We start from the raw sequence: 22,584 nt of genomic DNA, 5'->3' as shown, positions 1-22,584 counted from the left end.
GAGGAGCAGAGCCCCCACGGGAGGAAATTTAGGAGCCCTTTACTGCCATGGGGGAGCGTTACTGCTGCCCATCCTTCAGGGCAGTACAGCATGCTTCTCTTTTCTGCCCAGCCAGCAAAGATGGCCAATGCAGAGGAGGAACGGCCCTGCATCCTCCCCATACCTGCTCTCTTTGAGCTGGCTTGCAGACCTGTAGCGTTAGAAGAAAACAGTTCCTGTGTTCAGAGGCACACAAGCCACAGGCCTGTTGTCCCTGGCCACTGACTGGGTGGTACAACAGGGAAGAAAGTGGCTTGCATTAACCCCACTCTTGTGTATCCACGTAGTGGCCAGGAATAGTCTGACCCCACATTGTCATGGCTAGTACTGATCTAGAAAGCTCTTGGAGAACTGCATGTGTAGTCAGATTTCAATACCGAAACTGATTCTTTATTGAAATCTTTACGTTTCTGTGCATCGTAAAGCTCTCCAGGCGGGATCCTGGGTGCCGCACAACTTGAAAGCTCCACAGGAACAAATTGTGGGGTTAGCAAGCTCTGATAACTAGCCTCTGTGAGTTTGAACCTGGCTCTGTCAGCAGTAGTGAGTCTGTGGACACAGCTGCTGTAGAGAAGGGCAGAGAGAGGGGCACCCTTGAGGTAGCTCAATCCTGGGCTATTTGAGACTTTTTGAAGAGAAGGAACCAAACTTGAATTGTTTGAACTGGCAGCTAGTATAGCTCCTGGAGATGCTCTTACTGGTCTGCTCTATTTAATAGACAGGCTGCTGCATGTTGAAATGTGCACTCTGCAGGTGGTCATCTGAATCAAGGCAAGGCACAATGCATTGCCCTCCCCCTACCTCAAGGTTGCAGAATTCCTGGCTTGCTGTGCTTAAGCTCGCATCTAAGAGAAGTGAGCATGACCTCCTGGCTAGCTGAAGTTCAAAAGATTTTCTTGGCCATCTAGGCAACCACTGATAGTGAACAGTTCTTGAGGACCCCAAGGGTTGACCGCTCTCTGACAAGCAAAGAGAAAAGGCCTGGGATAGAAGGCAAAATTACCTTCATGCTGATTCCTCTAAGTGCTTCCCTTTTCCTACAAGCATCACCCTGGTCATATGCAGATTGAGTCTGAGCCAATTTATTTCTCACCTGGATTCCTGTTTTGTTTTTTCCTCTGCACTGAGCCGATGAGGCAAGACTGCAATGTTCGCCAACGTCTTAATGACAACCTGATGTGTCTGAAACTATATCAAATAATTGAACCTCCTTCCCCTCTTCCTTTTCCAGCTATGAGACCCCGGTGTGTGAAAGTGACGCCAGATCGAAGAGCACAGAGATTGACGATCCATTCAAGGACCGAGAGCTTCCAGGTTAGAGTGGAGCAGACATCCATCTGTCATTAATGCTGGTTACGTGAGAGAAGGGGAAAGTCCATGCGTTGTTTAGGAGAATGGGGATTTACTGTATGTATATGTTTTAGCATGGGTTTTCGTGCTGATTTTGTGTGTGTGTGTGTGTTTGTGTGTGTTATGGTCTCTTCACCTTTTGGCATCCATTTCAGGCAATGTACTAGAGGCACTACTGGTTTACAGAGGGTAAGGTGACCAGACAGCAAGTGTGAAAATCAGGACGGGAGTGGGGAGTAATAGGAGCCTATATAAGAAAAAGACCCAAAAATCGGGACTGTCCCTATAAAATCGGGACATCTGGTCACCCTCACAGAGGGGGATGGAAAATCCTACAATTTTCCTATGGGCTGGCTTCTCGCCTGCCTTCCCTCCCCTTCCTGTTGTATGTCTGCCATTTGAAAACAAAATACCGACACAGCAAAGCAGTATCTCGGAAAGAAAAATGGTCTCCATCTCTTGCTCAGTGAGACTGTGGGAACCAGCAGGTTCAAGCTTGAGAGAGGTCATCTTTGAACCTCTGTCTGGACAGGGCCACTTTTCTCTAATCAGTGACACTTTCACAGCTTCAGCACCTACCTCTGGCAGCCACCGCAGGTATCAGGTGACATAGTTGGCAATGACTGGCTGACCAGCCAATCCCTTGCTACTAATGCAGACACAGGACAGTAGTGCTCCTGGTGTATGCTGATGCTTTGACCAATGCTGGCTGCTCAGTTAAGCTGGGCTGAATCCCTCCTGTCCAGTTCTTCCCTTATCCCTGCCTGCTCCAGGGCTCAGCTTGGTTGGTAGCTGCTCCTGGCCAACCAATCCCAGAATCTCACCTCTTTCCTTACAACTCAGAATGGTCCCCTCCCTGGAGTAGAAGGTGAAAATTACATGCACCCCCCAGGGGATTGTGTCTGTGTGTGGTGATTCCCCTCCATTTGAGGGCAGAGGATGAAAATGGCTTTCTCATCCGCCTTTGTGTGCTCTAGTTGCTGCCTCCTTCCCTGCCCTTTGGACGGAGAGGGTAAAAATTGGTCCCTTCCCTTCATTTGTATGGAGCTTGGACGTGGGGCAGAAACTGCAGGGTTGCCCCAACTTAGTGTGTGTGTGTGTATGCAAGAAAAAAGGTGTATGGCTGTGCACATAGGAAAATACAGCTGTCTGAGAACAGAAGAAGGGGAGGAGGGATAGCTCAGTGGTTTGAGTATTGGCCTGCTAAACCCAGGGTTGTGAGTTCAATCCTTGAGGGGGCTACTTAGGGATCTGGGGCAAAAATTGGTCCTGCTAGTGAAGGCAGGGGGCTGGACTCAATGACCTTTCAAGGTCCCTTCCAGTTCTAGGAGATTGGTATATCTCCAATTATATTATATTATAAGAATGATTGGTGCAGAGACCGCAGGTGGCAGGGGAGGGAGAGAAGCAAGTAGAAGTAATGAGCTGAGAGGGAAATGTTCATAGAATAGGAGGAGGCAGAGAGAAACTGGGAAAGGGAGAAGGAGAAATTGAAATAACACAATTAAGAAAGGAGAGAACAAAACATAGAGCACTAGGAGATAGAGGCCAAAAGGAAATAAAAGAACAACTTGCTCATTAACCTTGTTGGAGAACTAGAATAAAGAAATTAATGCTGGAAAAGAAAAGAAAAGATTTAAGATTCAGTAGAAGGGAAGAGAAAAGTGGAGTGATGGAAAAGCTAAGGCAGGATAAATGTAAGGGAGGCATAGTCACTTTTTAAAATCAGTTTATCAGAAGTGTAATGCCTAAATACATCCACACACATTGGGCAGTATGCTGGAGTAAGGCTATGTCTACATTACAGACCTTACAGTGGCACAGCCCTACCGCTACAGCTGCACCTCTGTAAGGTCTCCCATGTAACTGTTCTATGCTGATGGGAAAGACCTCTCCCGGCTGCATAATTAAACCAATCCCAATGAGTGGCAGTATCTATGTCGGCAGGAGAGCATCCAGGGTCCAGTCTCCCATCACCCAGTATATCCCGGGTAATCTGGAAAAGGACCTTTTCCCACCCTCGGCATTACAGAAAGAGGTCCTCCTCACCAGCACGTTTCAAGGGACACGCTGTATGGAAGTGGCATCTCAAGATGTCATGGGCTTGAAGAAGAATCCTTGCCTCATAAGTAACAGGTCCCAGGGCCGGCTCTAGGTTTTTTGCCGCCCCAAGCTCTGAGAGCGCAACTGCCCAAGCAAAAAAAACAACCAAAAAACCCCAAAAAACAGGTGGCTGGAATGCCACCCAACAAAAAAAAGAGTGGCCAGAATGCCGCCCCTGGAATTGTGCCTCCCCAAGCACATGCTTGCTTTGCTGGTGCCTAGAGCCGGTCCTGACAGGTTATTATGGTTCTGAAGCATAGAACCTATTTTCAAGGATGTTTCCTCAATGAGGGAAGCGAATGAATCAGTTCTGCAATCTGTTAATGAAGGGGTGAGGTAGAGGATCTCTGCCTGAGATACTCAGTGGGGCTTAAGGAGAGAGTCCCTGCCTGGGCTTTTCATGGAGCATCAAGGAAAGGGGGCTTGGGGAGGGACGGATGATCCCTGCCTAAGCCCCACCCTCAATTAATGTAGGTGGCCACTTGTTGTGCCCCCCATCCCTCAGACTCCCAGGTACAATTAATTTGGGCTGCTTGTCCTCCCCGTAGGATTTTGACTGCTATCCACTCACTGTCTCCCGGGCACCCTGCTGTGTCCTCTCCCCACAGAGCTGCAGGGCTGCCCAGAGGATTCTGGGGGCCTGGGGTCTTCGGCGGCAGGGGCCCCCCGCTTCGGCTGTGGGGGTCCTTCCGTTCCGGGACCCGACAACGAAGTGCCCCAAAGACCCGCGGCGGGGACCCCCCGCCGGCAAATTACCGCTGAAGTGGGACCCGCCGCCGAAGTGCAGCTGGGTCTTCGGCGGTAATTCGGCGGCGGGGGGCACTTCGGCGGCGGGGGCCCCCGCCGCGGGTCTTCGGGGCACTTCGGCGGCGGGGGCCCCCGCCGCGGGTCTTCGGGGCACTTCGGCGGCGGGTCCCGGAACGGAAGGGCCCCCTGCCGCCGAATTACCGCTGAAGACCCGGCTGCACTTTGGCAGTGGGTCCCACTTCGGCGGTAATTTGCCAGTGGGGGGTCCTTCCGCTCCAGAAGGACCCCCTGCCGGCGAAGACCAGGAGAGGAAGAAGCTACGGGGCCCCTGGAGCAAGTGAAGGACCCACTCCAGGGGCCCCGAAAAACTCTCGTGGGGGCCCCTGTGGGGCCTGGGGCAAATTGCCCCTCTTGCCCCCCACCCCCGGGCGGTCCTGCAGAGCTGTCCTCCCAGCTGCTGTTACTCTGCCTCCTGCTCCTCTCACACCCTTCTAAGGAACAGAAAGAAGGTGCCCAGTTGCTCAGAGACCAACCTTATTTTCCCAAAAGGGAAGGAGAGAGGTTGGGAGGAGGGAGTGGAGCCTTCCGGCCTATAAAGAGCCCAGTAGCTCAGGGCCTGCTTCACTTCTTCCTCTCCATCCTTTTTGCTCCTGGGCTCCTTCCCTGGAACCTTCTCTCTGCTCCTTGGGGAAGGGGAGGGGTCTAGAGCTTCCAGAAAAGATCATCTCTTCTTCCTTTGCCCCAGCCCCAGCAACTGCAGCTACTGCTCTCTGTCCTTTGGGACACTGCTTGAGAATGCAGTGCAGCAAGACAGGTGGCAGAAACCACAGTAATGGGGAGGGGACTGCGTACTGTGGCACAGATGCGGTGTGGTCTCAATGGCAGATTCTGCTAATGTGAATCCCCTGCAGCTTCCCCTTTCTTCCTCCTCGGATGTATTGGGCAACTCCTTCAGCTAGATGCTTGGGTGTATTCACTTGCACTATGGTTACTGTCATTGCTGCTCAGGAACCCCACAGAGGGTTGCTGATCCCAGCTGCAAACTGTCTGAGAACTGCTGTGGTTCTTGTTCATTTGTGACTCCATTTATAGACTCATAGACTTTGTGGCCAGAAGAAACCATCATGACCATCTAGTCTGACCTCCTGCAAAACGCAGGCCACAGAACCTCACCCACCCACTCCTGTAATAGACCCATAACCTCTGGCTGAGTTACTGAAGTCCTCACATCCTGATTTAAAGACTTCAAGTTACAGAGAATCCACCATTTACACTAATTTAAACCTGCAAATGACCCATGCTCCATGCGCCAGACACCTGGGAAAAAAATTTTCTGTAGTAACTCAGAGCCCTCCCCATCTAATGTCCTATCTCCAGCCATTGGGGATATTTTGCTACAAACCAACAGAGATGGGTTAGGTGACACTGTAGGCAGTCTCACCATGCCATCCCATTTGATTCAGGCTGGAGATTTCTATCACATCGTCAGTGTATTAACTGGGCTTAGGTATGATGAGCCATTAGTGATCCACACAGTCACATCAAAGGAGTGAGGGAAGGGGAGGAGAGCTATAGGATGTTCTGTTACTTTCGCATTCCTATTTGCTCCCCCTGCTGAGTAATACTCCCAAGCTAGACATGAGTGAGATCTTCCCAATTAGTCTTAATTGTCTGAGGGCTTGGCTACACTTGAGAGTTGCAGCGCTGGTGGAGGCTTTCCAGCGCTGCAACTTAGTAACTGTCCACACCTGCAAGGCAACTCCCTGGCTGCAGCGCTGGCTGTACACCTGGTCTGCTTGAGGTGTAACGAGTGCAGCGCTGGTGATGCAGCGCTGCTCGTCAGGTGTGGCCACACACCAGCGCTGTTATTGGCCTCCAGGGTATTAGGAGATATCCCAGAATGCTTTTAACTAAATTACTCTCTTTGTTTTGTTATGCAGCCTCTCTTTGTTTTGTTGTGAACTCGGGGCTCCGGGAGCTGCTTATCTAAAAAACAAACACAGCTCCTGTTTGCTGTGATCAATCTGTAACTGACTGTGAACAATCAAATGAGATATCCCCCTGCCTGCCTCATCCACAGGGGTTGAGTGTTTGCTTTTGATGAGAAAAACAGCGGGGGTGGGGCGGAGAAAGGGAGTCCATTGGAGCAGCTGCTTATCTGGCCTGCAGGCTGTTTGCAATTAAGAGTAAGGGGTCAGGAAAATTTTCTGATTTTGCAAGGCAGGGAGCTGATACACAGTGTCGGCTCCAAAAATCCACTCTCTCTCTCTCCCCCGCTCCCTGTCACACTACACCCCACCCCCCTCTTTTGAAAAGCACGTTGCTGCCACTTGAACGCTGGGATAGCTGCCCATAATGCATCACTCCCAACAGCGCTGCAAATGCTGCAAATGTGGCCACACACCAGCGCTTTCCCTACACAGCTGTACGACCAGCGCTGTAACTCCCAGCGCTGCAACTCTCAAGTGCAGCCAAGCCCTGAGAGTGACGCCTTTATTGGAGGACTTGGTGAGGTTGTCCAAAGGGTCACCCCATTCTTTGAAACCTACATTACTGCTGCCACTACATTAATTGCCTCCTCATAAAAAATCCTGCAGATACCAAGGGGAGAGAAACTTACACACCCACACCCACACACGTGTGTACACGCACAAATACTGTGCTATACAAATCATGTCATGGCTGCGTCCACAAGAACCAGAAGAAAGAAGGAAGGAGAATTTGTCATTTGCTGTCTGCAAGCAACTCTGCTAGTCCCAGCAGAGGGTGAGATGCTGAGACCCCTGGGAGATGACTTCTAGCAAATGTTTTTTCAACCTTCTCATTTCTGCAACAAAAAGCTCTTTTAAGTGAGTGGTCTACTCCTGCTGGCATAGCAGCTTACCCTTTACATTGCTGACATTTTCTGGACTGCCTGCCAAATGAGTGCTAAGGGGCGGGTGAGTGTGTGTAATATACATGATATGGAGAGATGCAAGTGACTGTTTTTCTTAGTTTGGGTATGGCAGAAAATTGAGCCTGCGTTACTGCAAAGGAGGAATTTAGTTATAATAATTTGCAAGTCACTTTCAGCTGTCAAAGCGATTGTGGTAAGTTTCTAGATCTTTGTCATGGGTCGTGTGTGTGCGTGTATGGGAACGCAGAAAATGTTGACAATGGCGCTCTGTGTTGGTGGGAGGCTGCCCTCCTGGCAGGGGTTACCGGGAGCATGCCAGGAATGAGCAGTGAACGCTGATTCTGCTCAGCAGGGGAAGCTGGTGATCTGAGGCCATTACTAGACCCCAGAGGAGTCACCCAGTGACGTGAGGAAGAAGGCAGACAACTGGGGGCACCAACCAGGAAAGAAGTGAACAGTAGTATTCATGCAAAACAGTCAGATCTGGAGGTGGCTGGAATTAGCTGAGTACATGTGAGAGGCTAAAAGCTGCTCAAGGATTCTTCTACCTTTGGTTAGAGACTTATTAAAGGTGCCATGTTGAACCTTACAGATACAGAGACTATGCTATCTCCCCATAGAAGGAGGTTGATTCAGGGTAGGAGACTCACTTTCTGGGTTCTCAAGATACTCTTCCTCTTCATGTTTTGCAGGCTGCCCAGAAGGGAAGAAAGTAGAATTTATTACCAGCTTACTAGATGCTCTGACTACGGACATGGTACAGGCCATTAACTCAGCTGCACCTGCTGGAGGTGGGAGGTGAGTCTGGAGAGCATTCAAACGTGAACAAGACAGCTACAGCTCTCTGGACATGTGTCAAGTGGGGTGGGGGTTTCTTGCTCTGAACTCGAGATCATTCTAATTCTGCTGGATACAGGAGAACTAATGCCACAGTGCCAAACTCTGTTCTGTCACTGTAACCCCGACCACCTGCCCCTGCAAAACTGTTCTACCATCAAGGTCAGCATATCCCATTTACAGTGTTTAATGAGAGCTCAGTAGGAGGAAGTCACTTTGTCTTTCATCCTCTGGTGCATAAAGAGAGGCCTAATAAAATTCAGATCTGTTTATGGAGGTTCTGTGGACTAGTGGCTATAACGGGACTGAGAATCAGAATTCTTGTGTTGCCAACTCTTGCAATTTCAGCTGGGGCTAGAGGCCCTCTGGCTGTGATGTGAGAAGCTCCAGCCCTCTTGCAAATTTCAGCCATGCCCAGAGGCGCTGGAACAATTTTTATAGTGGGGGTTCTGAGATCCATTGAGCTAAACTGTAAACCTTGTATATAATGGAAACAACTTTAAGCTAGGGGGTGTGGCAGCCCCACCAGCACCCCTAGTTCCAGCACCTATGGGGAAAACCCTTCTGATTGACTGCCTTCCCCATGTCCCCAGTTTCTGGGGAAGAGCAGCCAATCAAGCTGCTGTGGGAGGTAAGCAGAGTTCTCCCCCTTCCCTTTGGAGACATGAGGAATTCTTGGGTGGGGGAGGGGTGAGACGGAGCAGCCGACACCATTCTCACAGGAGGGGAAGGAGAGGAGGGAGCAGAAACATCCCAGCAGCTCTGCTGCCCCCTCCCCCCCATGAACAATGAGCCATTCTGCTCTTAGCTCCTCTCTCTCTCTGGAAGGGGGAGAAGGGACCTTACTGTAGCCCACCTCCCCAGGCCTGAGAGAGCGGGTTGAAGAATCCCTAGAGCTGCAGGGGTTGGCATCATGGGGTTCTGTTTCCAGCTCTTCCACGGATGGTGTGAGAGATATCAGGCAGCCATTCAACTTCTTCATGCCTCTGGTTGCCCATCTGTAAAGTCCTACTGCACAGGAATGTTGTGAGGATTAATATGTTGGTGTTGGTGAAGTCTTGTATATAGAAAGTGTTACCAAAATTGCCCGTTACTTTGGGGTATGCTCATTTCTTCCAGGGCGGGGAGGGGGGGTGTTCTGAGCTATCATGCAGACCTTGGTTCTCTAGGGCTGGGTTTCTCCAGCCCCAGAACCGGATGAACACACCCACACATACATTAACAGAGCGGACCGGGTCAATCAGCACTGTCAAGCTGGTCCCTTATATGTCTTTGGACTCACTGGGCTGGAGGAAGCAGCACTTTCAAGCTGCCTCTCCTTATATGCCCCCGGGCTCCATGGACTGGGTCAAGCAGCACTTTCAAGCTGTTACCTTTATGCGTCCCAGATTTAGCACATCCCTATCCCCACTCTCACATCAAGTAGGTTACTGCCAGTACAATTATGATGAGCAAACCCCACAGTATTTTGGGTGCTGCAGGGATCTTTAGCTTAGGTAAAAGAAGCGTTGCTGTAGAATGAATGGGGGAAGCTAAAAACACAAAAGAGTAAAGTTCAGCAAGAGAGAGAGAAGCAACCAGCTTAACCATAAAAGTTATTTATTGAATAATAGTGATAACTACACAAGGAGAGCCTAAGCCAACATAACATACATTATTAAAGGTTAATACCTAAGGTAGAAAGGAAAACAGAGAGAGAGAGAGAGAGAGGGGGATCTCACCGCTCCCTGAAGCTTGAACTGGTCGGGGTTCCCAGGTGATGGTGGTAGCTCAGGGTCCTGTGGGCAGGAGACAAGCAGAGTCCCCAGCACGATCAGTCAGGAGAATATGGAGTCCCAGTGGAATTGATGCATAGTTTGGATCTAAGCATCCGAACACTGACTGGAGAGTGAGTAGGGATTTTTGTAGAGAAACAACAATGGTTCAAGGAAGAGCACTAGATTTGTTTATAGGTAAGCTAATGACTCAAGGATTTTCTTTAGGCTAGACAATAGGAGCTGATCACTCTTGGCTATGGGTGGTGTTTTCTTCCAGGGAGCTCACAATGCAACTAGTCTGCTTCAGTATGTTGGATATCAATCAAGGATTCATTACTAGAATTGGTCTGATAATTGTTGAGCTGGGTATGTGCAGGCATAGGTTCATTAGCATCTGGAGCAGAGATTCCCATGATGCAGTGCTTCCCTGCTTTTTCTGGTCCCAGAGTTTAGTGTGGTTCTCTGTTATCCATTCTGTATGCAAATTGAGATGTCTCCCTGTCCCATCCCCCATGCAGATGAGGCTAGGGGAGTTGTCTCTGCTCTCCATTTTGTATGCTAATGGTGATGTCTTAATCTTGTCACCCTTGTCAGGAGGGGTCTAGGTGTGTCTCCCATCCACCCTTCATTGCTCTCTGCAAGCCTTTTCTCTGATGGGTTTTGGTTTAAGCAGAGGCTGGTGTGTGGGGGGGTACCTTTCATGAGTCAGACAGGCTGGATACTGCGCCCTGGTTCCCCAAGAACACAGAGCTGACTGGTATCAAAAGGCAAAGGATTATTATTCTGGTTTATGTATGGTCTGCTGGATAACACTGAAGTGTTTAATGCCAGCAGAAAGTGCACATTGAAGTATTTAGAGGTACGCAGGACAGACATGCATGTATGTGTATGTTTTATTTAGGGCAGTCACGCTGGCATACCCTATTGCTCCAGAGAAAGTGAGAGCCATGCATGTGTTTGATGTTGGAGGGTCAATGTGCAAATGTCCCCGACTTTCGTCTTTGAAGATACTGAAGGGAGCAGAATGGTCTCTAATTGCCTGACATAAATATTTGTTTCTGAGGGTTTCACCTTATGCCCAGTTATTCTCATTATTGGTAGTTGTGCATCACCGAATCGCCGTGGTGGCCGAGAGCCTATGAACTGAATACTGGACAGTCCATCAGGTACCAATATGCCTGGCATATCCGAATGCATACAAACAGAATGACAAATGTTTGTACAGTAGTATAAGTTTAAATATGCTAGTGTGGAAACACATTGTTCCCTTCCTAGCACTCCAAATGCCAATTTGGGGAAATTTGCATGGTACAAAAACAGTGGATATGGGTAAAGGAAAGCCCTTGAGAATATATCATATTTATTTAGCATCCCTTTTGGATTTCTCGGTCAGCACTCTTGCAAATAAAGTTGACCACAAAGCAGTATTGTAGGGAGGAGAGATGTCCATAAGGACCAACTACCTTTCTAAAAACCTTGAATGCTTACTTCCTAAGTCCTCAAAGCGTTGTGTATTTCTAACCTTTTAATGGGGCCCTTTCTGGCAGCATCCTTCACTATCTTGCTTTTCACAATCTTCATGTTGATTTATTTCAAGCTACAGTGTCAACAGCCATTGCGCGAGGAGAAAAAGAAACCGTTCAACAGCCCACTCCAAGTGAGGCAGATTGCTCCACCACCCAAATATTTTGCATACCTGCAGCCATAATTCAATGCAAGAAACTCCTCTGACGTAAACTTCCACATGCACCAGGCCATCTCCAAAGGGCGTGTGTCCAGCTTTTCCATTGTACCACACCATTCTGGTGCCATATATCTTGCAGAAAAAGCATCTTAGGAATCAGAGACTTTGAAATAAATAATGTATTGGTACAATTTTTATTTTGGATCTCTGAGTCTGCAGAGTTAGTGCTGCAAGTCCCACTGTACAGTCCTCCTGGGGTGGGGGTGAGGGGGAGAATTCTAGTACACTTCAGAAATTTCTAAAAATGACCTCAAATTGTTCTTTTATTCTCTAATATTTTATCTACAAGGTCCAACTTCTCACCAGTGCTAGAAACTAAATGTTTGTCACAGTAGAAAGAGGTGTTCCTAACTCTCGAAAAGGCTAAAAAACTCGTTATTAGCCTTGACAATTTGTGACATGTTTGGTTTATGAGATATTGGACCAAAACCTTGCCACTGTGCCCATAATAAATGTTAAGTTTGCACTTCTCTGACCAGGCAGGACACATCTGAGAGGAAAGAAGAAAAATATGGTGGGTCTGTTTGTTTATTTTTTAATGTCAGCTGAGGTGATCAAAGCTGTGAGACAAATTGCATTTACTTTGTGGCCATCACCACCTATATTATAACTATTGCAGCCAGAATCACTCCAACTAAGCTTGCATAACAGTTTCCATTCTAACACCCTTTTCTGCTTTCTCGTAACTTTACAACACTTTCATCTTTCAGGCTGAAATTTCCACTGCTTGCTGCCTGCCCAAATAGGCTGTCACTGCCACCCCACTTCTATTTTTTTAAGTTTGAGCAAAAATAGGCAGTGGTCTGAAGCAAATGTAAAATAATTTCTGATAACATTTCTGGATGACACAAAGATTGGGAGACTGGTACATGAGCATGAGGTTTATGAGGGTATCAGGACTAAATCAAGACCTTTTGAAGTTTTTTGATGTAAAAAGAGACAGAAAGCCAAAAGACCTGTTTTGGAATAGCTAATAGCCCAATGGTTAGGGCACTTCCATGGGATTCGGGAGACCCAGGTTCAAGTCCCAACTCTGCCTGATTCAGACCAAGGATGTGAATCTTGATTTCCTACATCCCAGGTGAGTACCCTGACTACTGGGCTGTTGGCTATTCGGAGGGTGGGGTCCTCTCTCCATCTTAGACCTGAGAAACTTTTCCCAATGGTAGCTACATGAAAACTGGTATGTTCCCTCAAAAAGTTTTGGTTTCAGGGAATTGGCATTTTCCAAGGAAAAACTGTTTCATTGAAAATTTCCTGATCAATTCTAATACAGAGGAATTTGTAACAGCCCAGAAGTGAATTATGCAAAAGAAATTATCAAATAAAATCTTTAAAAATAGGTTTTATAGTTTATTTTATTCTCCCTGGTTTTTAAGGTTCGTTTGTATTTATTATCTCAGGCTTCCCAAGGCCTTGGGGCAGGGCCTTCCCTTCAATAATCTATTTTTATCACTTGTAAAGTTGCTTGAGAAGCTTGTCAGTGATCACCATCTTCCCCCAGACTCTGATCACAACCTTCCATGCCATGCTGTAGACGTCCTCTCCTTACTTTTCTGAATTAAAGTGCAGATTGATGAGGTGGTTGGTTTTTCACTTACCTAAACAACAGTATCTGCTTTGTAGAAGGATGCTGAGAAGGCTGGAGGGCCCAAAGTATGGCAGCCCTTTCTGCCCCCCAGCTGCGCAACAGAGAAGATGTCATCCTTGCCCTTTTCAAATGGATCCTTGATACAGAAGAGACCACTAGTCTCTAAAACTATCACCAGGCTTGTTTCAATGTGTTCAGAGGCTTCACCTATAATGGGATTGAACCTAGGTATTTATACTGCACCCACAAGCATAGAGCCTGAGACCCACACAGGAATCTGAATTTATAATTCACCCAACCTTCCTATCACCATTGGGGTGGAGTAAAACAGCATGCTTGGAATCTGGGCTGCACTCCTGGAGGTCGTCTTACAGAGGTAGAGCACCAGGCGGCAGTGCAGCCATCGAATTACTGCCTACCAGCTACTTTCTGGGGAGGGCTGGCTGAGCTACTTCACTCTTGGGAAAGAGGCTAACGTCTTTGTCCTGGTTTAGTCTTAATCTGTCTTGGCCCCTTCTCTACCCCCACTTGCAGAGGAAAGAAAGCGGAGGCCACCTCTGGAAGCCATTCAGCTTTTATAGCGTCATTCCCTCAAACACGTTTTGTTTCCTCCTCATTGAGAACTGTTTATTTGCTGCTGTTAGATAGGCAGCATGTGGTGCACAAGACATTGTTTGGGTTTTTTTTTTAATAGCTCCACAGAAACAGTGGCTATTTTCCCCACCATTCTTCTCTGGTGAAATGATGATTTGAAACTGAACGCTGCTGGTCCTGACCCCTTGATTTTTCATCACAGTTTTTCTTTCTCCCTCACTCTGCAGAATGTGAACCCACTAGTGTTGCATCAAACCTGCAATGTTGGGGTTTGAAATGAAGGAAAAAGGAGTTTGCCAATTCCTTCTTATTCCTTCTTAATGGATTTGTGGCGTTTGCCCGCTGCAGTATTGAATAGTGCCTTAAAACAATGTGAAAACAGTTTTAAAAAATGCAGTGAATAAAATACGTGAGACAAGATCACATAAACAGACACGGCAAAATTGTCGAAAGACTTTTTTTCAAATAAATAAATGCATCTTGCATTCAATCAATTCGAAGAGCTGGATCTTGTTCCTAGCGATTGGGGTCCACATCATATAAACCACTGTCACACTTGGCACTAATTTATCCCTTCTCTGGCAGTCTCAGCTGAGAGACCAAGGACTAAATGGGCCTGAAGACTGAACTGTAGTCTCACTCGAGAAGAGATCCCTCTGGGAGAAGGCTGAGGCACAGTGCTTGGGAGAAAGTGGTAGGGAAGTTTGTATTGCTGCTGCCCGGGTTGTCCCTGCTCGGTGGATACAGAAAGGATGACGGTCATTAGGGCTGTCCATCTGCTACCTTTCAGTGGTACACAAATCCATTCTTTGTCTGTTTATGCCTCTCCCAAACCAGTGCTAGTCCATGAAACTTAATTATAGAGGGAGGAGTTTTGAAACCTGTGATCACAGAGGATCATTTACCCAGGGTACCTAGCCTACTCTAGAAATAACAGCCTCCCAGACCAGGAATCTGCTTCTCCTGGTCATAGGAGGCAAAATACAATACAGGTTGTCACAGAGCAAGAGATGTGGCTGGGCAAAAGGCACTTAGTCATTAACAAGAGCATCCCGGTGGTTTGGGGGCCTGTGTATTTTGTTTTCTAGGTTCTCTGAGCCGGATCCCAGCCACACACTGGAGGAGCGGGTGGTACATTGGTACTTCAGCCAGCTGGACAACAATAGCAGCAGTGACATCAACAAGCGGGAGATGAAACCCTTTAAGCGGTACGTGAAGAAGAAAGCCAAGCCCAAGAAATGTGCTCGACGCTTCGCCGACTACTGCGACCTCAACAAGGACAAGTCTATCTCACTGCAGGAGCTGAAGGGGTGCTTGGGAGTCAGCAAGGAAGGAGGTGAGCCATTTTCCTTTCAGAACTGGAGCAGCAAGGCAGCCAGCTGTGCCGAGTTAAAAACAAAATCAGCGACATGGCATTGAATGTTTGAGCTGCTCAGCTTACAGGCAAAAAGATGGGCGCATCTAGCAGCCAGTCCTGCAAACGCCCTTAATTCTTGTTGTTTTATTATTTGTTTTGTGATGGCGCTTAAGGGAAAGAAAGGGGCACAGCCAGTGGGGTTCACCACAGGAAATTCTGTAGGTCTGACATGCTGTCTAGGGGCATACGTGCCCCTTGGCTACAATTACAGCTCCTGGGCCAACCCATTGGGATGTGTGTGCATGTGCTCATGCCTTTCTCCCAGTCAGCCCGGTCTTTGATGCTACATGCAAAACTCATTTGCACCAGATTAGCACTGGATGGTTGCATTTGGTTGTTAGCACCTTAATATTACTGTTATATCTTTTATGTGCATTACAAACTTTAATTAATGCAAGCCTGTAACATCACTGGTCCACAGTGCTAAAGCAACCGGCTTCCCTAGTTTAGTGGAAGCTTTTCCCTACTCCCCAATAATTTGCTGTGGAATAATATACAACAATAGTAACTGTATTCCTTAATTTTATTACCTTCTTCCACTAAGATTAATGTGAAAAATCAGTATTAGTGCTATCTGGCTTTAGAATGTTTCAAAGAGTTCCACAGGATGACTGTGCATTGTGTGAAGAAATACATCCTTTGTTTTGTTGCCTGCTACCTATTAATTTCATTGGGTGACCCCTAGTTCTTGTGTTATGAGAAGGAGTAAATAACACTTCATTATTTATTTTCTCCACGCCAGTCATGATTTTACCTCTATCATATCCCTCCCTTAATCGTCTCTTTGTCCAAGTTGAAAAGTCCCAGTCTTATTAATCTCTTATATGGAAGCTGTTCCATACCCCTGATCATTTCTGTTGCCCTTTTCTGAACGTTTTCCAATTCCAATATATCTTTTTCTGAGATAACGCGTCCAGATATGAATACAGTATTCAGGATGTGGGTGTACCATGGACTTATATAGAGGCAATATGATATTTCCTGATGTATCTATCCCTTTCCTAATGGTTCCTAGCATTCTGTTGGCATGCACAAGTAGGGTGGAGGAGTTTTTTGGGGGGAAAGGGGTGGAGGCACAATACTGAACATTTGAGAGTGACGCGGAGGGTATTATAGAGCGGGGGGATCCTGGGACACAGAATCTTCCTTTGCCATTTCTTCTCTTCTGTGTGGTTAAAGAGATGGCATTAAACAACCAATTAAAGAAGCAAAGAGTCTGAAGGATTGAAGGGCAGGTTGGCTCTGCCTCTCTCCTTTGTAGTCTTCCCACTTCAAAAATAGCCAGTAGCTTGTCCCCCACCCCACTCCACCTTTCCCTGCCACTGTGTCTGCACTCGAGCTGGAAAGTATAAATCCCAGCTTGAGGAGACATACCCACACTAGCTCTGACTGAGCTAGTCCACTAAAATTAGAAGTGTCACCTCCATGGCACCAGGAGCTTGCCACCCTGAGTACATACCTATGGGCTCAGACAGGATCGTACTCAGGGCTGCTAGCCTCTCACCAGGGGCAGCTCTAGGCATTTTGCCACCCCAAGCATGGCAGGCAGGCTGCCTTTGGCGGCTTGCCTGCGGGAGGTCCCCTGTCCTGCGAATTCGGCAGCAGCCTGCGGGAGGTCTGCCGAAGCTGTGGGGCCAGCGGACCCTCCGCAGGCATGCCACTGAAGGCAGCCTGCCTGCCGCCCTCGCGGCGACTGGAAAAGCGCCCCCCGCGGCTTTCCGCCCCAAGCACACGCTTGGTGTGCTGGTGCCCGGAGCCGCCCCTGCCTCTCACGCACTTACGGTAGAAAGATCGCTTGGGTCTGAGGAGTGGAGTTGTCTGCCTGCCATATTAGGTCTTCAGTGTCAATTTACCCGGAGTTTTCCCACTTGTGTTTTTTAAAGATAAGCAGGTTTAAATGAATGTCACTATCAGCAGTCTGGCTCTGCAATACCAAGTTTGAATGCAAAGGGCGTTCTCTAGCATCTCCTTGTCCATGTGCAAATTCTGCCTGACCTAAGAGGAGGAGTAAACAATCTCTGTAAAAGCACTTACCTGTTTAAGATCAGGAGGGGAAATAAAACCTTTGAGAGTTACTGAAGTGTAGCCTTCAGTTTGTTTTCAACCATATTCAAACAGTACAGTCGCAATAACACAGACTCACAGAGAAATTTTTGAAATTCCCACGGAAGGTCAAACTGCCATGGGAGAGCAGGCTTGGCTTCTGTGTTCTTGCTCATCAGACTCAGATGCAATGGTGGAGGCGTTGCTTTGGGGTGCACAAGGTGCCTTACTAGATTATAGAATGAACAGTGCCTTGGTGGGTCTGAAAAGCTATTCTGTTGTGTGATTTCCACTAGTGAGAGTTCAGGGGTAAGCAGGTGTATGACAATGCTTTAAATTCATGTGTTTGATGATGAGAGGCATAGGAAGGGTGCTTGCTTCTGTAGGACACCCAAAATATTCAGAGGAAAAAAGATAGCACTTCAGAGAGCCAAACCCACTGCAGTTAATTGTGGTGTCAAGCAGTGCTGAGCAATACCCTCTACAGGCCTCTGCAGGAGGCGTCAGCCAGTTGGTGACACCCAGAGCTGTATAAAAACAACAAGGAATCTGGTGGCACCTTAAAGACTAACAGATTTATTTGGACATAAGCTTTCGTGGGTTAAAAAAAAAAGAAACCGCTTCTTCAGATGCAGATGTATGTGTCTCTAAGCTAAAAGAAGGAGAAGCTCATAGAGATCCTGAATTTTTATTGCCAGGATCCTGAGTAGAGTCCCAGTTAGCTATGGAAGAATCTACCTTTTGACAACAGAGCTGTGCTTTTTTTTTTTTTTTTTTCTTCTACACCCTGACCCACAGGCAATGAAATAGGTTAGCTAGAACTTCTCTGACTTTGCTAGGACAGGTGGCTGGCACGAAACTGGCATTCTGAGGGGCTTTAAATAACTTACCACATTTATTCAAAAGCAGCAAAGAGTCCTGTGGCACCTTATAGACTAACAGACGTTTTGGAGCATGAGCTTTCATGGGTGAATACCCACTTCGTCGGATGCAAGTGGGTATTCACCCACGAAAGCTCATGCTCCAAAACGTCTGTTAGTCTATAAGGTGCCACAGGACTCTTTGCTGCTTTTACAGATCCAGACTAACACGGCTACCCCTTTGACACATTTATTCAGTTCCTCTTATTAATGATTTAAATAATCCAACAGGTTTGTATTGTGGGTTCTAATTTAAACTCCACTATCTCCCTGACTTCGATCTCTCTCTGTCTCCATTCTCTTCTGCATTCTACTGCTTGTGCCTCTAGCCTGGTCTACACTAGGCGTTTAAACCGGTTTTAGGAGCGTAAAACCGATTTAACGCCACAACCGTCCACACTAGGAGGCACCATATATCGATTTTAATGGCTCTTTAAACCGGTTTCTGTACTCCTCCCTAACGAGAGGAGTAACGCTAGTATCGGTATTAACATATCGGATTAGGGTTAGTGTGGACGCTGATCGACGGTATTGGCCTCCGGGAGCTATCCCACAGTGCAGCAGTGACCGCTCTGGACCGCAATCTGAACTCGGATGCAGTGCTCAGGTAGACAGGAAAAGCCCCGCGAACTTTTGAATATTTCCTGTTTGCCCAGCGTGGAGCTCCGATCAGCACGGGTGACGATGCAGTCCGAAATCAAAATAAAAAAAGAGCTCCAGCACGGACCATGCGGATGTGATCGCTGTAAGGGCAGGCAAATCCGTTCTATCAGCGCTCCGTTACAGAAGATGAAAGAATCCTTTTTTAAAAATCTCCAGACAGACGCCATAGCAGGGACTCAGCGCACTGCAGCGTGACAAGCGTAACGGAAAGCCAAAGAATCAAATGGACGCTCGTGGACTGGAGGACTGAAGCTATCCCACAGTTCCTGCAGCCTCCGAAAAGTATTTGCATTCTTGGCTGAGCTCCAAATGCTTCTAGGGTCAAACACAGTGTCCGCGGTGGGTCAGGGCATAGCTTGGCAATCTACTCACCCCCCCCACCCACCCCCAGAAGCGAAAGGGAAAACAATCCTCTGACTCTTTTACATGTCACCCTATCTTTACTGAATGCTGCAGATAGACACGATGCTGCAGCCGTCAACACCAACATCCTCACTCCCCCCCTGCCATGGGTGGTTGATGGTACAAAAGGACTGGTAACCGTCCTCATCATCAGCCTATTGGCACATGGGGCAGTAACCATGCTGACTAGCATCCGTCAGGTCGATCAAGGGCTCCTGGCCCTAATTTTTTATGGTGGATGGTGGATGGTGCAGTATGGCTGGTAACCATCGTCATCATAGCAACAGGGGGCTGAGCTCCATCAGCCCCCACCCTTCATGTGTAAAGAACAGATTAAGTTGCCCCTGGACTAGCAGCTTCTCTCCTACACACTGCTTAATGTCCTGTCTGGACTATCATAGCAGCTGGAGGCTGCCTTCCACTCATTTCTCACTAACAAGTCACCATGTCTTTTTATTCCTTCATTCTTTATTACTTCATCACACAAGTGGGGGGACAATGCTACGGTAGCCCAGAAAGGCTGGGGGAAGAACGGAATCAACAGGTGGGCTTGTTACAGGAGCACCCCCTGTGAATAGCATACAGATCATAGTTTCTGCAGGATCTGACACAGAGCAGCTGTGCTCTCTGGTTCTATGATACAGTGGTTATCTAGTACACTTGCCTATATTCTAGGCAGGACTGATTCTATTTTTAGATACCAAAAAGGAGGGATTGACTCAGGGAGTCATTCCCAATTTTGGCTTTTGCGCCCCTGGCTAAGAGCAGCCAGGGGCACTTATGACAGCAGCAAATGGTACAAAAGGACTGGTAGCCATAATCATCCTCACCAGTTCCAATTTATGGAAGGGTTTGGATGGTGCAGTATGACTGGTAACCATCTCTGCTGTCATGCAAAAGCAAAAGCATGCTTCTGTGTAGCGCTGCTGAATCGCCTCTGTGAGTGGCATCTAGTACACATACGGTGAGAGTCACAACAAAAGGCAAAACAAGCTCCATGATTGCCATGCTATGGCATCTGCCAGGGCAATCCAGGGGAAAAAGGCGCGAAATGCTTGTCTGCCGTTGCTTTCCCAGAGGAAGGAGTGACTAACGACATTTACCCAGAACCACCCGCGACAATGATTTTTGCCCCATCAGGCACTGGGATCTCAACCCGGAAGTTCCAAGGGGCGGGGGAGGCTGCGGGAACTATGGGATAGCTAGGGAATAGCTACCCACAGTGCAACGCTCCAGAATCCGACGCTAGCCTCGGACCGCGGACGCACACCACCGACTTAATGTGTTTAGTGTGGCCGCGCGCACTCGATTTTATAAAATCTGTTTTACAAAACCGGTTTATGCAAATTCGGAATAGTCCCGTAGTGTAGACGTACCCTCTGTCTCCACAGATCTCCTGTGGCTCCCTCCCTCCTTCTTTCTAAGTGTCCCCTCATCCTTCTCCTGCACAGTCAGGACCAGATTTTCAAATGCTGGCATCCATTTGTGTGTGTGCAAATAATCAAAGCATACAGTTTTTTGCACCTCCAGTTTAAATCACATAGACGTCAAAGTCCTTGAATGTGTCTGTCTCCAGCCCAGCATGGAAATGGGAAGCTAACTTGCTGATTCTGGTGGGAATGGTTTTCCTCAGATTTCCAGACAGTGACCAAAATTATCAAATATGGGTGCCTAAAATCAGCACCTAAAAGCCACATGTAGGCACCTATATGGAAATGGGCTCACTTTCAGGCGTGCTGTGCTCCTGCAGGTCCCACTGAATTCCCCCTGAGAGTTGCAATGTTCAGCACCTTTGAAAATCAGGCCACTCCTCTCTAGGTGCCTGGGTATGGATATAGGTATCCAAGTGTGAACATTTTGGCCTAACTTTGTAGACACCAGACATTCAGATAAGTTTGGACCATCCAGTCTCTCTGAGCACCTTATAAAACTGTCCATTCCTCTTAGTGGCCTTTAGAGAAACCTAAGTATTTTTCTTCTGTCCGGTTTTCCGGTAGTAGGAAGAAGTCTCAGGAACCTCATACCACTAAATATCTTTCAGTTCTTATTCCTCTTGCCTCTACTCAGGAGCAGGCAGAGAAGTTTAATTCTTACCCAAACTGAACCTTTGGATTTCATGAGATTCCCACATCACAATCCAAGATCTTAGACTTTTAACATCTACATTTTAATCCAGTTTAACTCTAAGAGATGATGCAGGCCAGGACTGAGATGCACTGGTGGAGATAGGTGTGTGTAAATATAAGGGAGTTTTGCACAGAACCTGCCTATATTACTGCACCCAGCTGCAGTCAGCAATCGTCCTTCATTGTCATTAGCAGAGCAATCATTGCTTTTTCCTAAAATTATCCCCAAAATTCAGAAGAATCAAAAACTGCTCACAGTACTAAGCAAATAATGTTCTTGGATTTTGCAGGTAGTGCTAGCAGTTTCCCCCATGGAAAAAGACAAGGCATTAACCCTTTCAGTAAGTATTTTATCTCTTATTTTTGTTTCCTTTTTCTTCTGTAGCACGCACATACCTCAAAATTCATGGGTCCCTCCCCATTTTCTTGCCTCGCATCTGTCCAACGAGCTGACAGACATGGAATTTGGAATCAGGGGACTGAGAGTTTCATTCCCCACCCTCCCAGTCAACATGTGAGAGTTTGGGTAATTTTGTAACTTGAACGTCAGTTTTCCAAACAGGGTAATAATATCCACTGCTTATAAAGTAGGTTATTAAAGAACCTTGATTTTACTTCAGGCCTTACTCTGCGGTGCTTCCTATTCAAATATATTTAAAATTTCCAAATGCCACATACTGCATTTCAAAAGCCCGTTGAAGGACACGGTAAATCTTATGTTACCCACATAACAAACAAGCACATGATTCTTTTAAAGAATTAAGAAATGCAAATTTCTCACAAATTTGGTTGGTAAAGGTAACTAGGTAGATGAATTAAGAGCTACCTAACTGACTACTTTCTGAGATCTGTTAATGTGGACTAGAGCTGTTTCTAGTGGGGTTCCATAAGGATCAGTAGGACTGATGCTATTCAACATTTATCAATGACCTGGAAGTAAATTGCTTTTGATTTAAATAAAGATTGGCAGAGTGGCCAATAATGATGAGGACAGGACAGTCATACAGAGCAATCTGGATTGCTTAGGAAGCTGGGCCCATTCAAACAAAATTCTTTTTAATACATCTGCAAGATCATACTTCTAGTAACAAGGAATGTAGGCCATAGCTACAGAATGGGGAACTGTTCACTGGAAGGCACTCATCCTGAAAAGGATTTAGGGATCAGAGAGAATAAACAACTCAACATAAACTGTGACAAAAAAGGGCTAACGTGATCCTTACATGTATAAACAGGGGAGTAGTGATTAGCGGTATGGAGGTGATTTTACCTTTGTTTGCAGCATTGGTGAGACCAAGACTGAAATACTGCACAACATTTAAAAAAGGATGGTGAAAAAATGGAGAGGTTGTAGA

At 47.1% G+C, this 22,584-nt stretch overlaps 1 protein-coding gene across 2 annotated transcripts in view; it reads left to right on the top strand.

The window, feature by feature from the left end:
* SMOC1 (SPARC related modular calcium binding 1) overlaps positions 1–22,584 on the top strand; it is a 184,413-nt gene that overhangs the window by 155,755 nt on the left and 6,074 nt on the right. For both annotated transcript variants that reach the window (XM_045014174.1, XM_045014172.1), the window contains exons 9-12: positions 1,271–1,353; positions 7,828–7,933; positions 14,747–14,994; positions 21,520–21,570. In XM_045014174.1, the coding sequence (XP_044870109.1) occupies positions 1,271–1,353; positions 7,828–7,933; positions 14,747–14,994; positions 21,520–21,570 (488 nt within the window). The remainder of the gene's footprint in view (positions 1–1,270; positions 1,354–7,827; positions 7,934–14,746; positions 14,995–21,519; positions 21,571–22,584) is intronic.

The sequence above is a fragment of the Mauremys mutica genome, chromosome 4 (assembly GCF_020497125.1).
Source record: "Mauremys mutica isolate MM-2020 ecotype Southern chromosome 4, ASM2049712v1, whole genome shotgun sequence".
Lineage (NCBI taxonomy): Eukaryota > Metazoa > Chordata > Testudines > Geoemydidae > Mauremys > Mauremys mutica.
The sequence above is the reverse complement of the archived record's forward strand: the minus strand, read 5'-3'. Positions and strand labels throughout refer to the sequence as shown.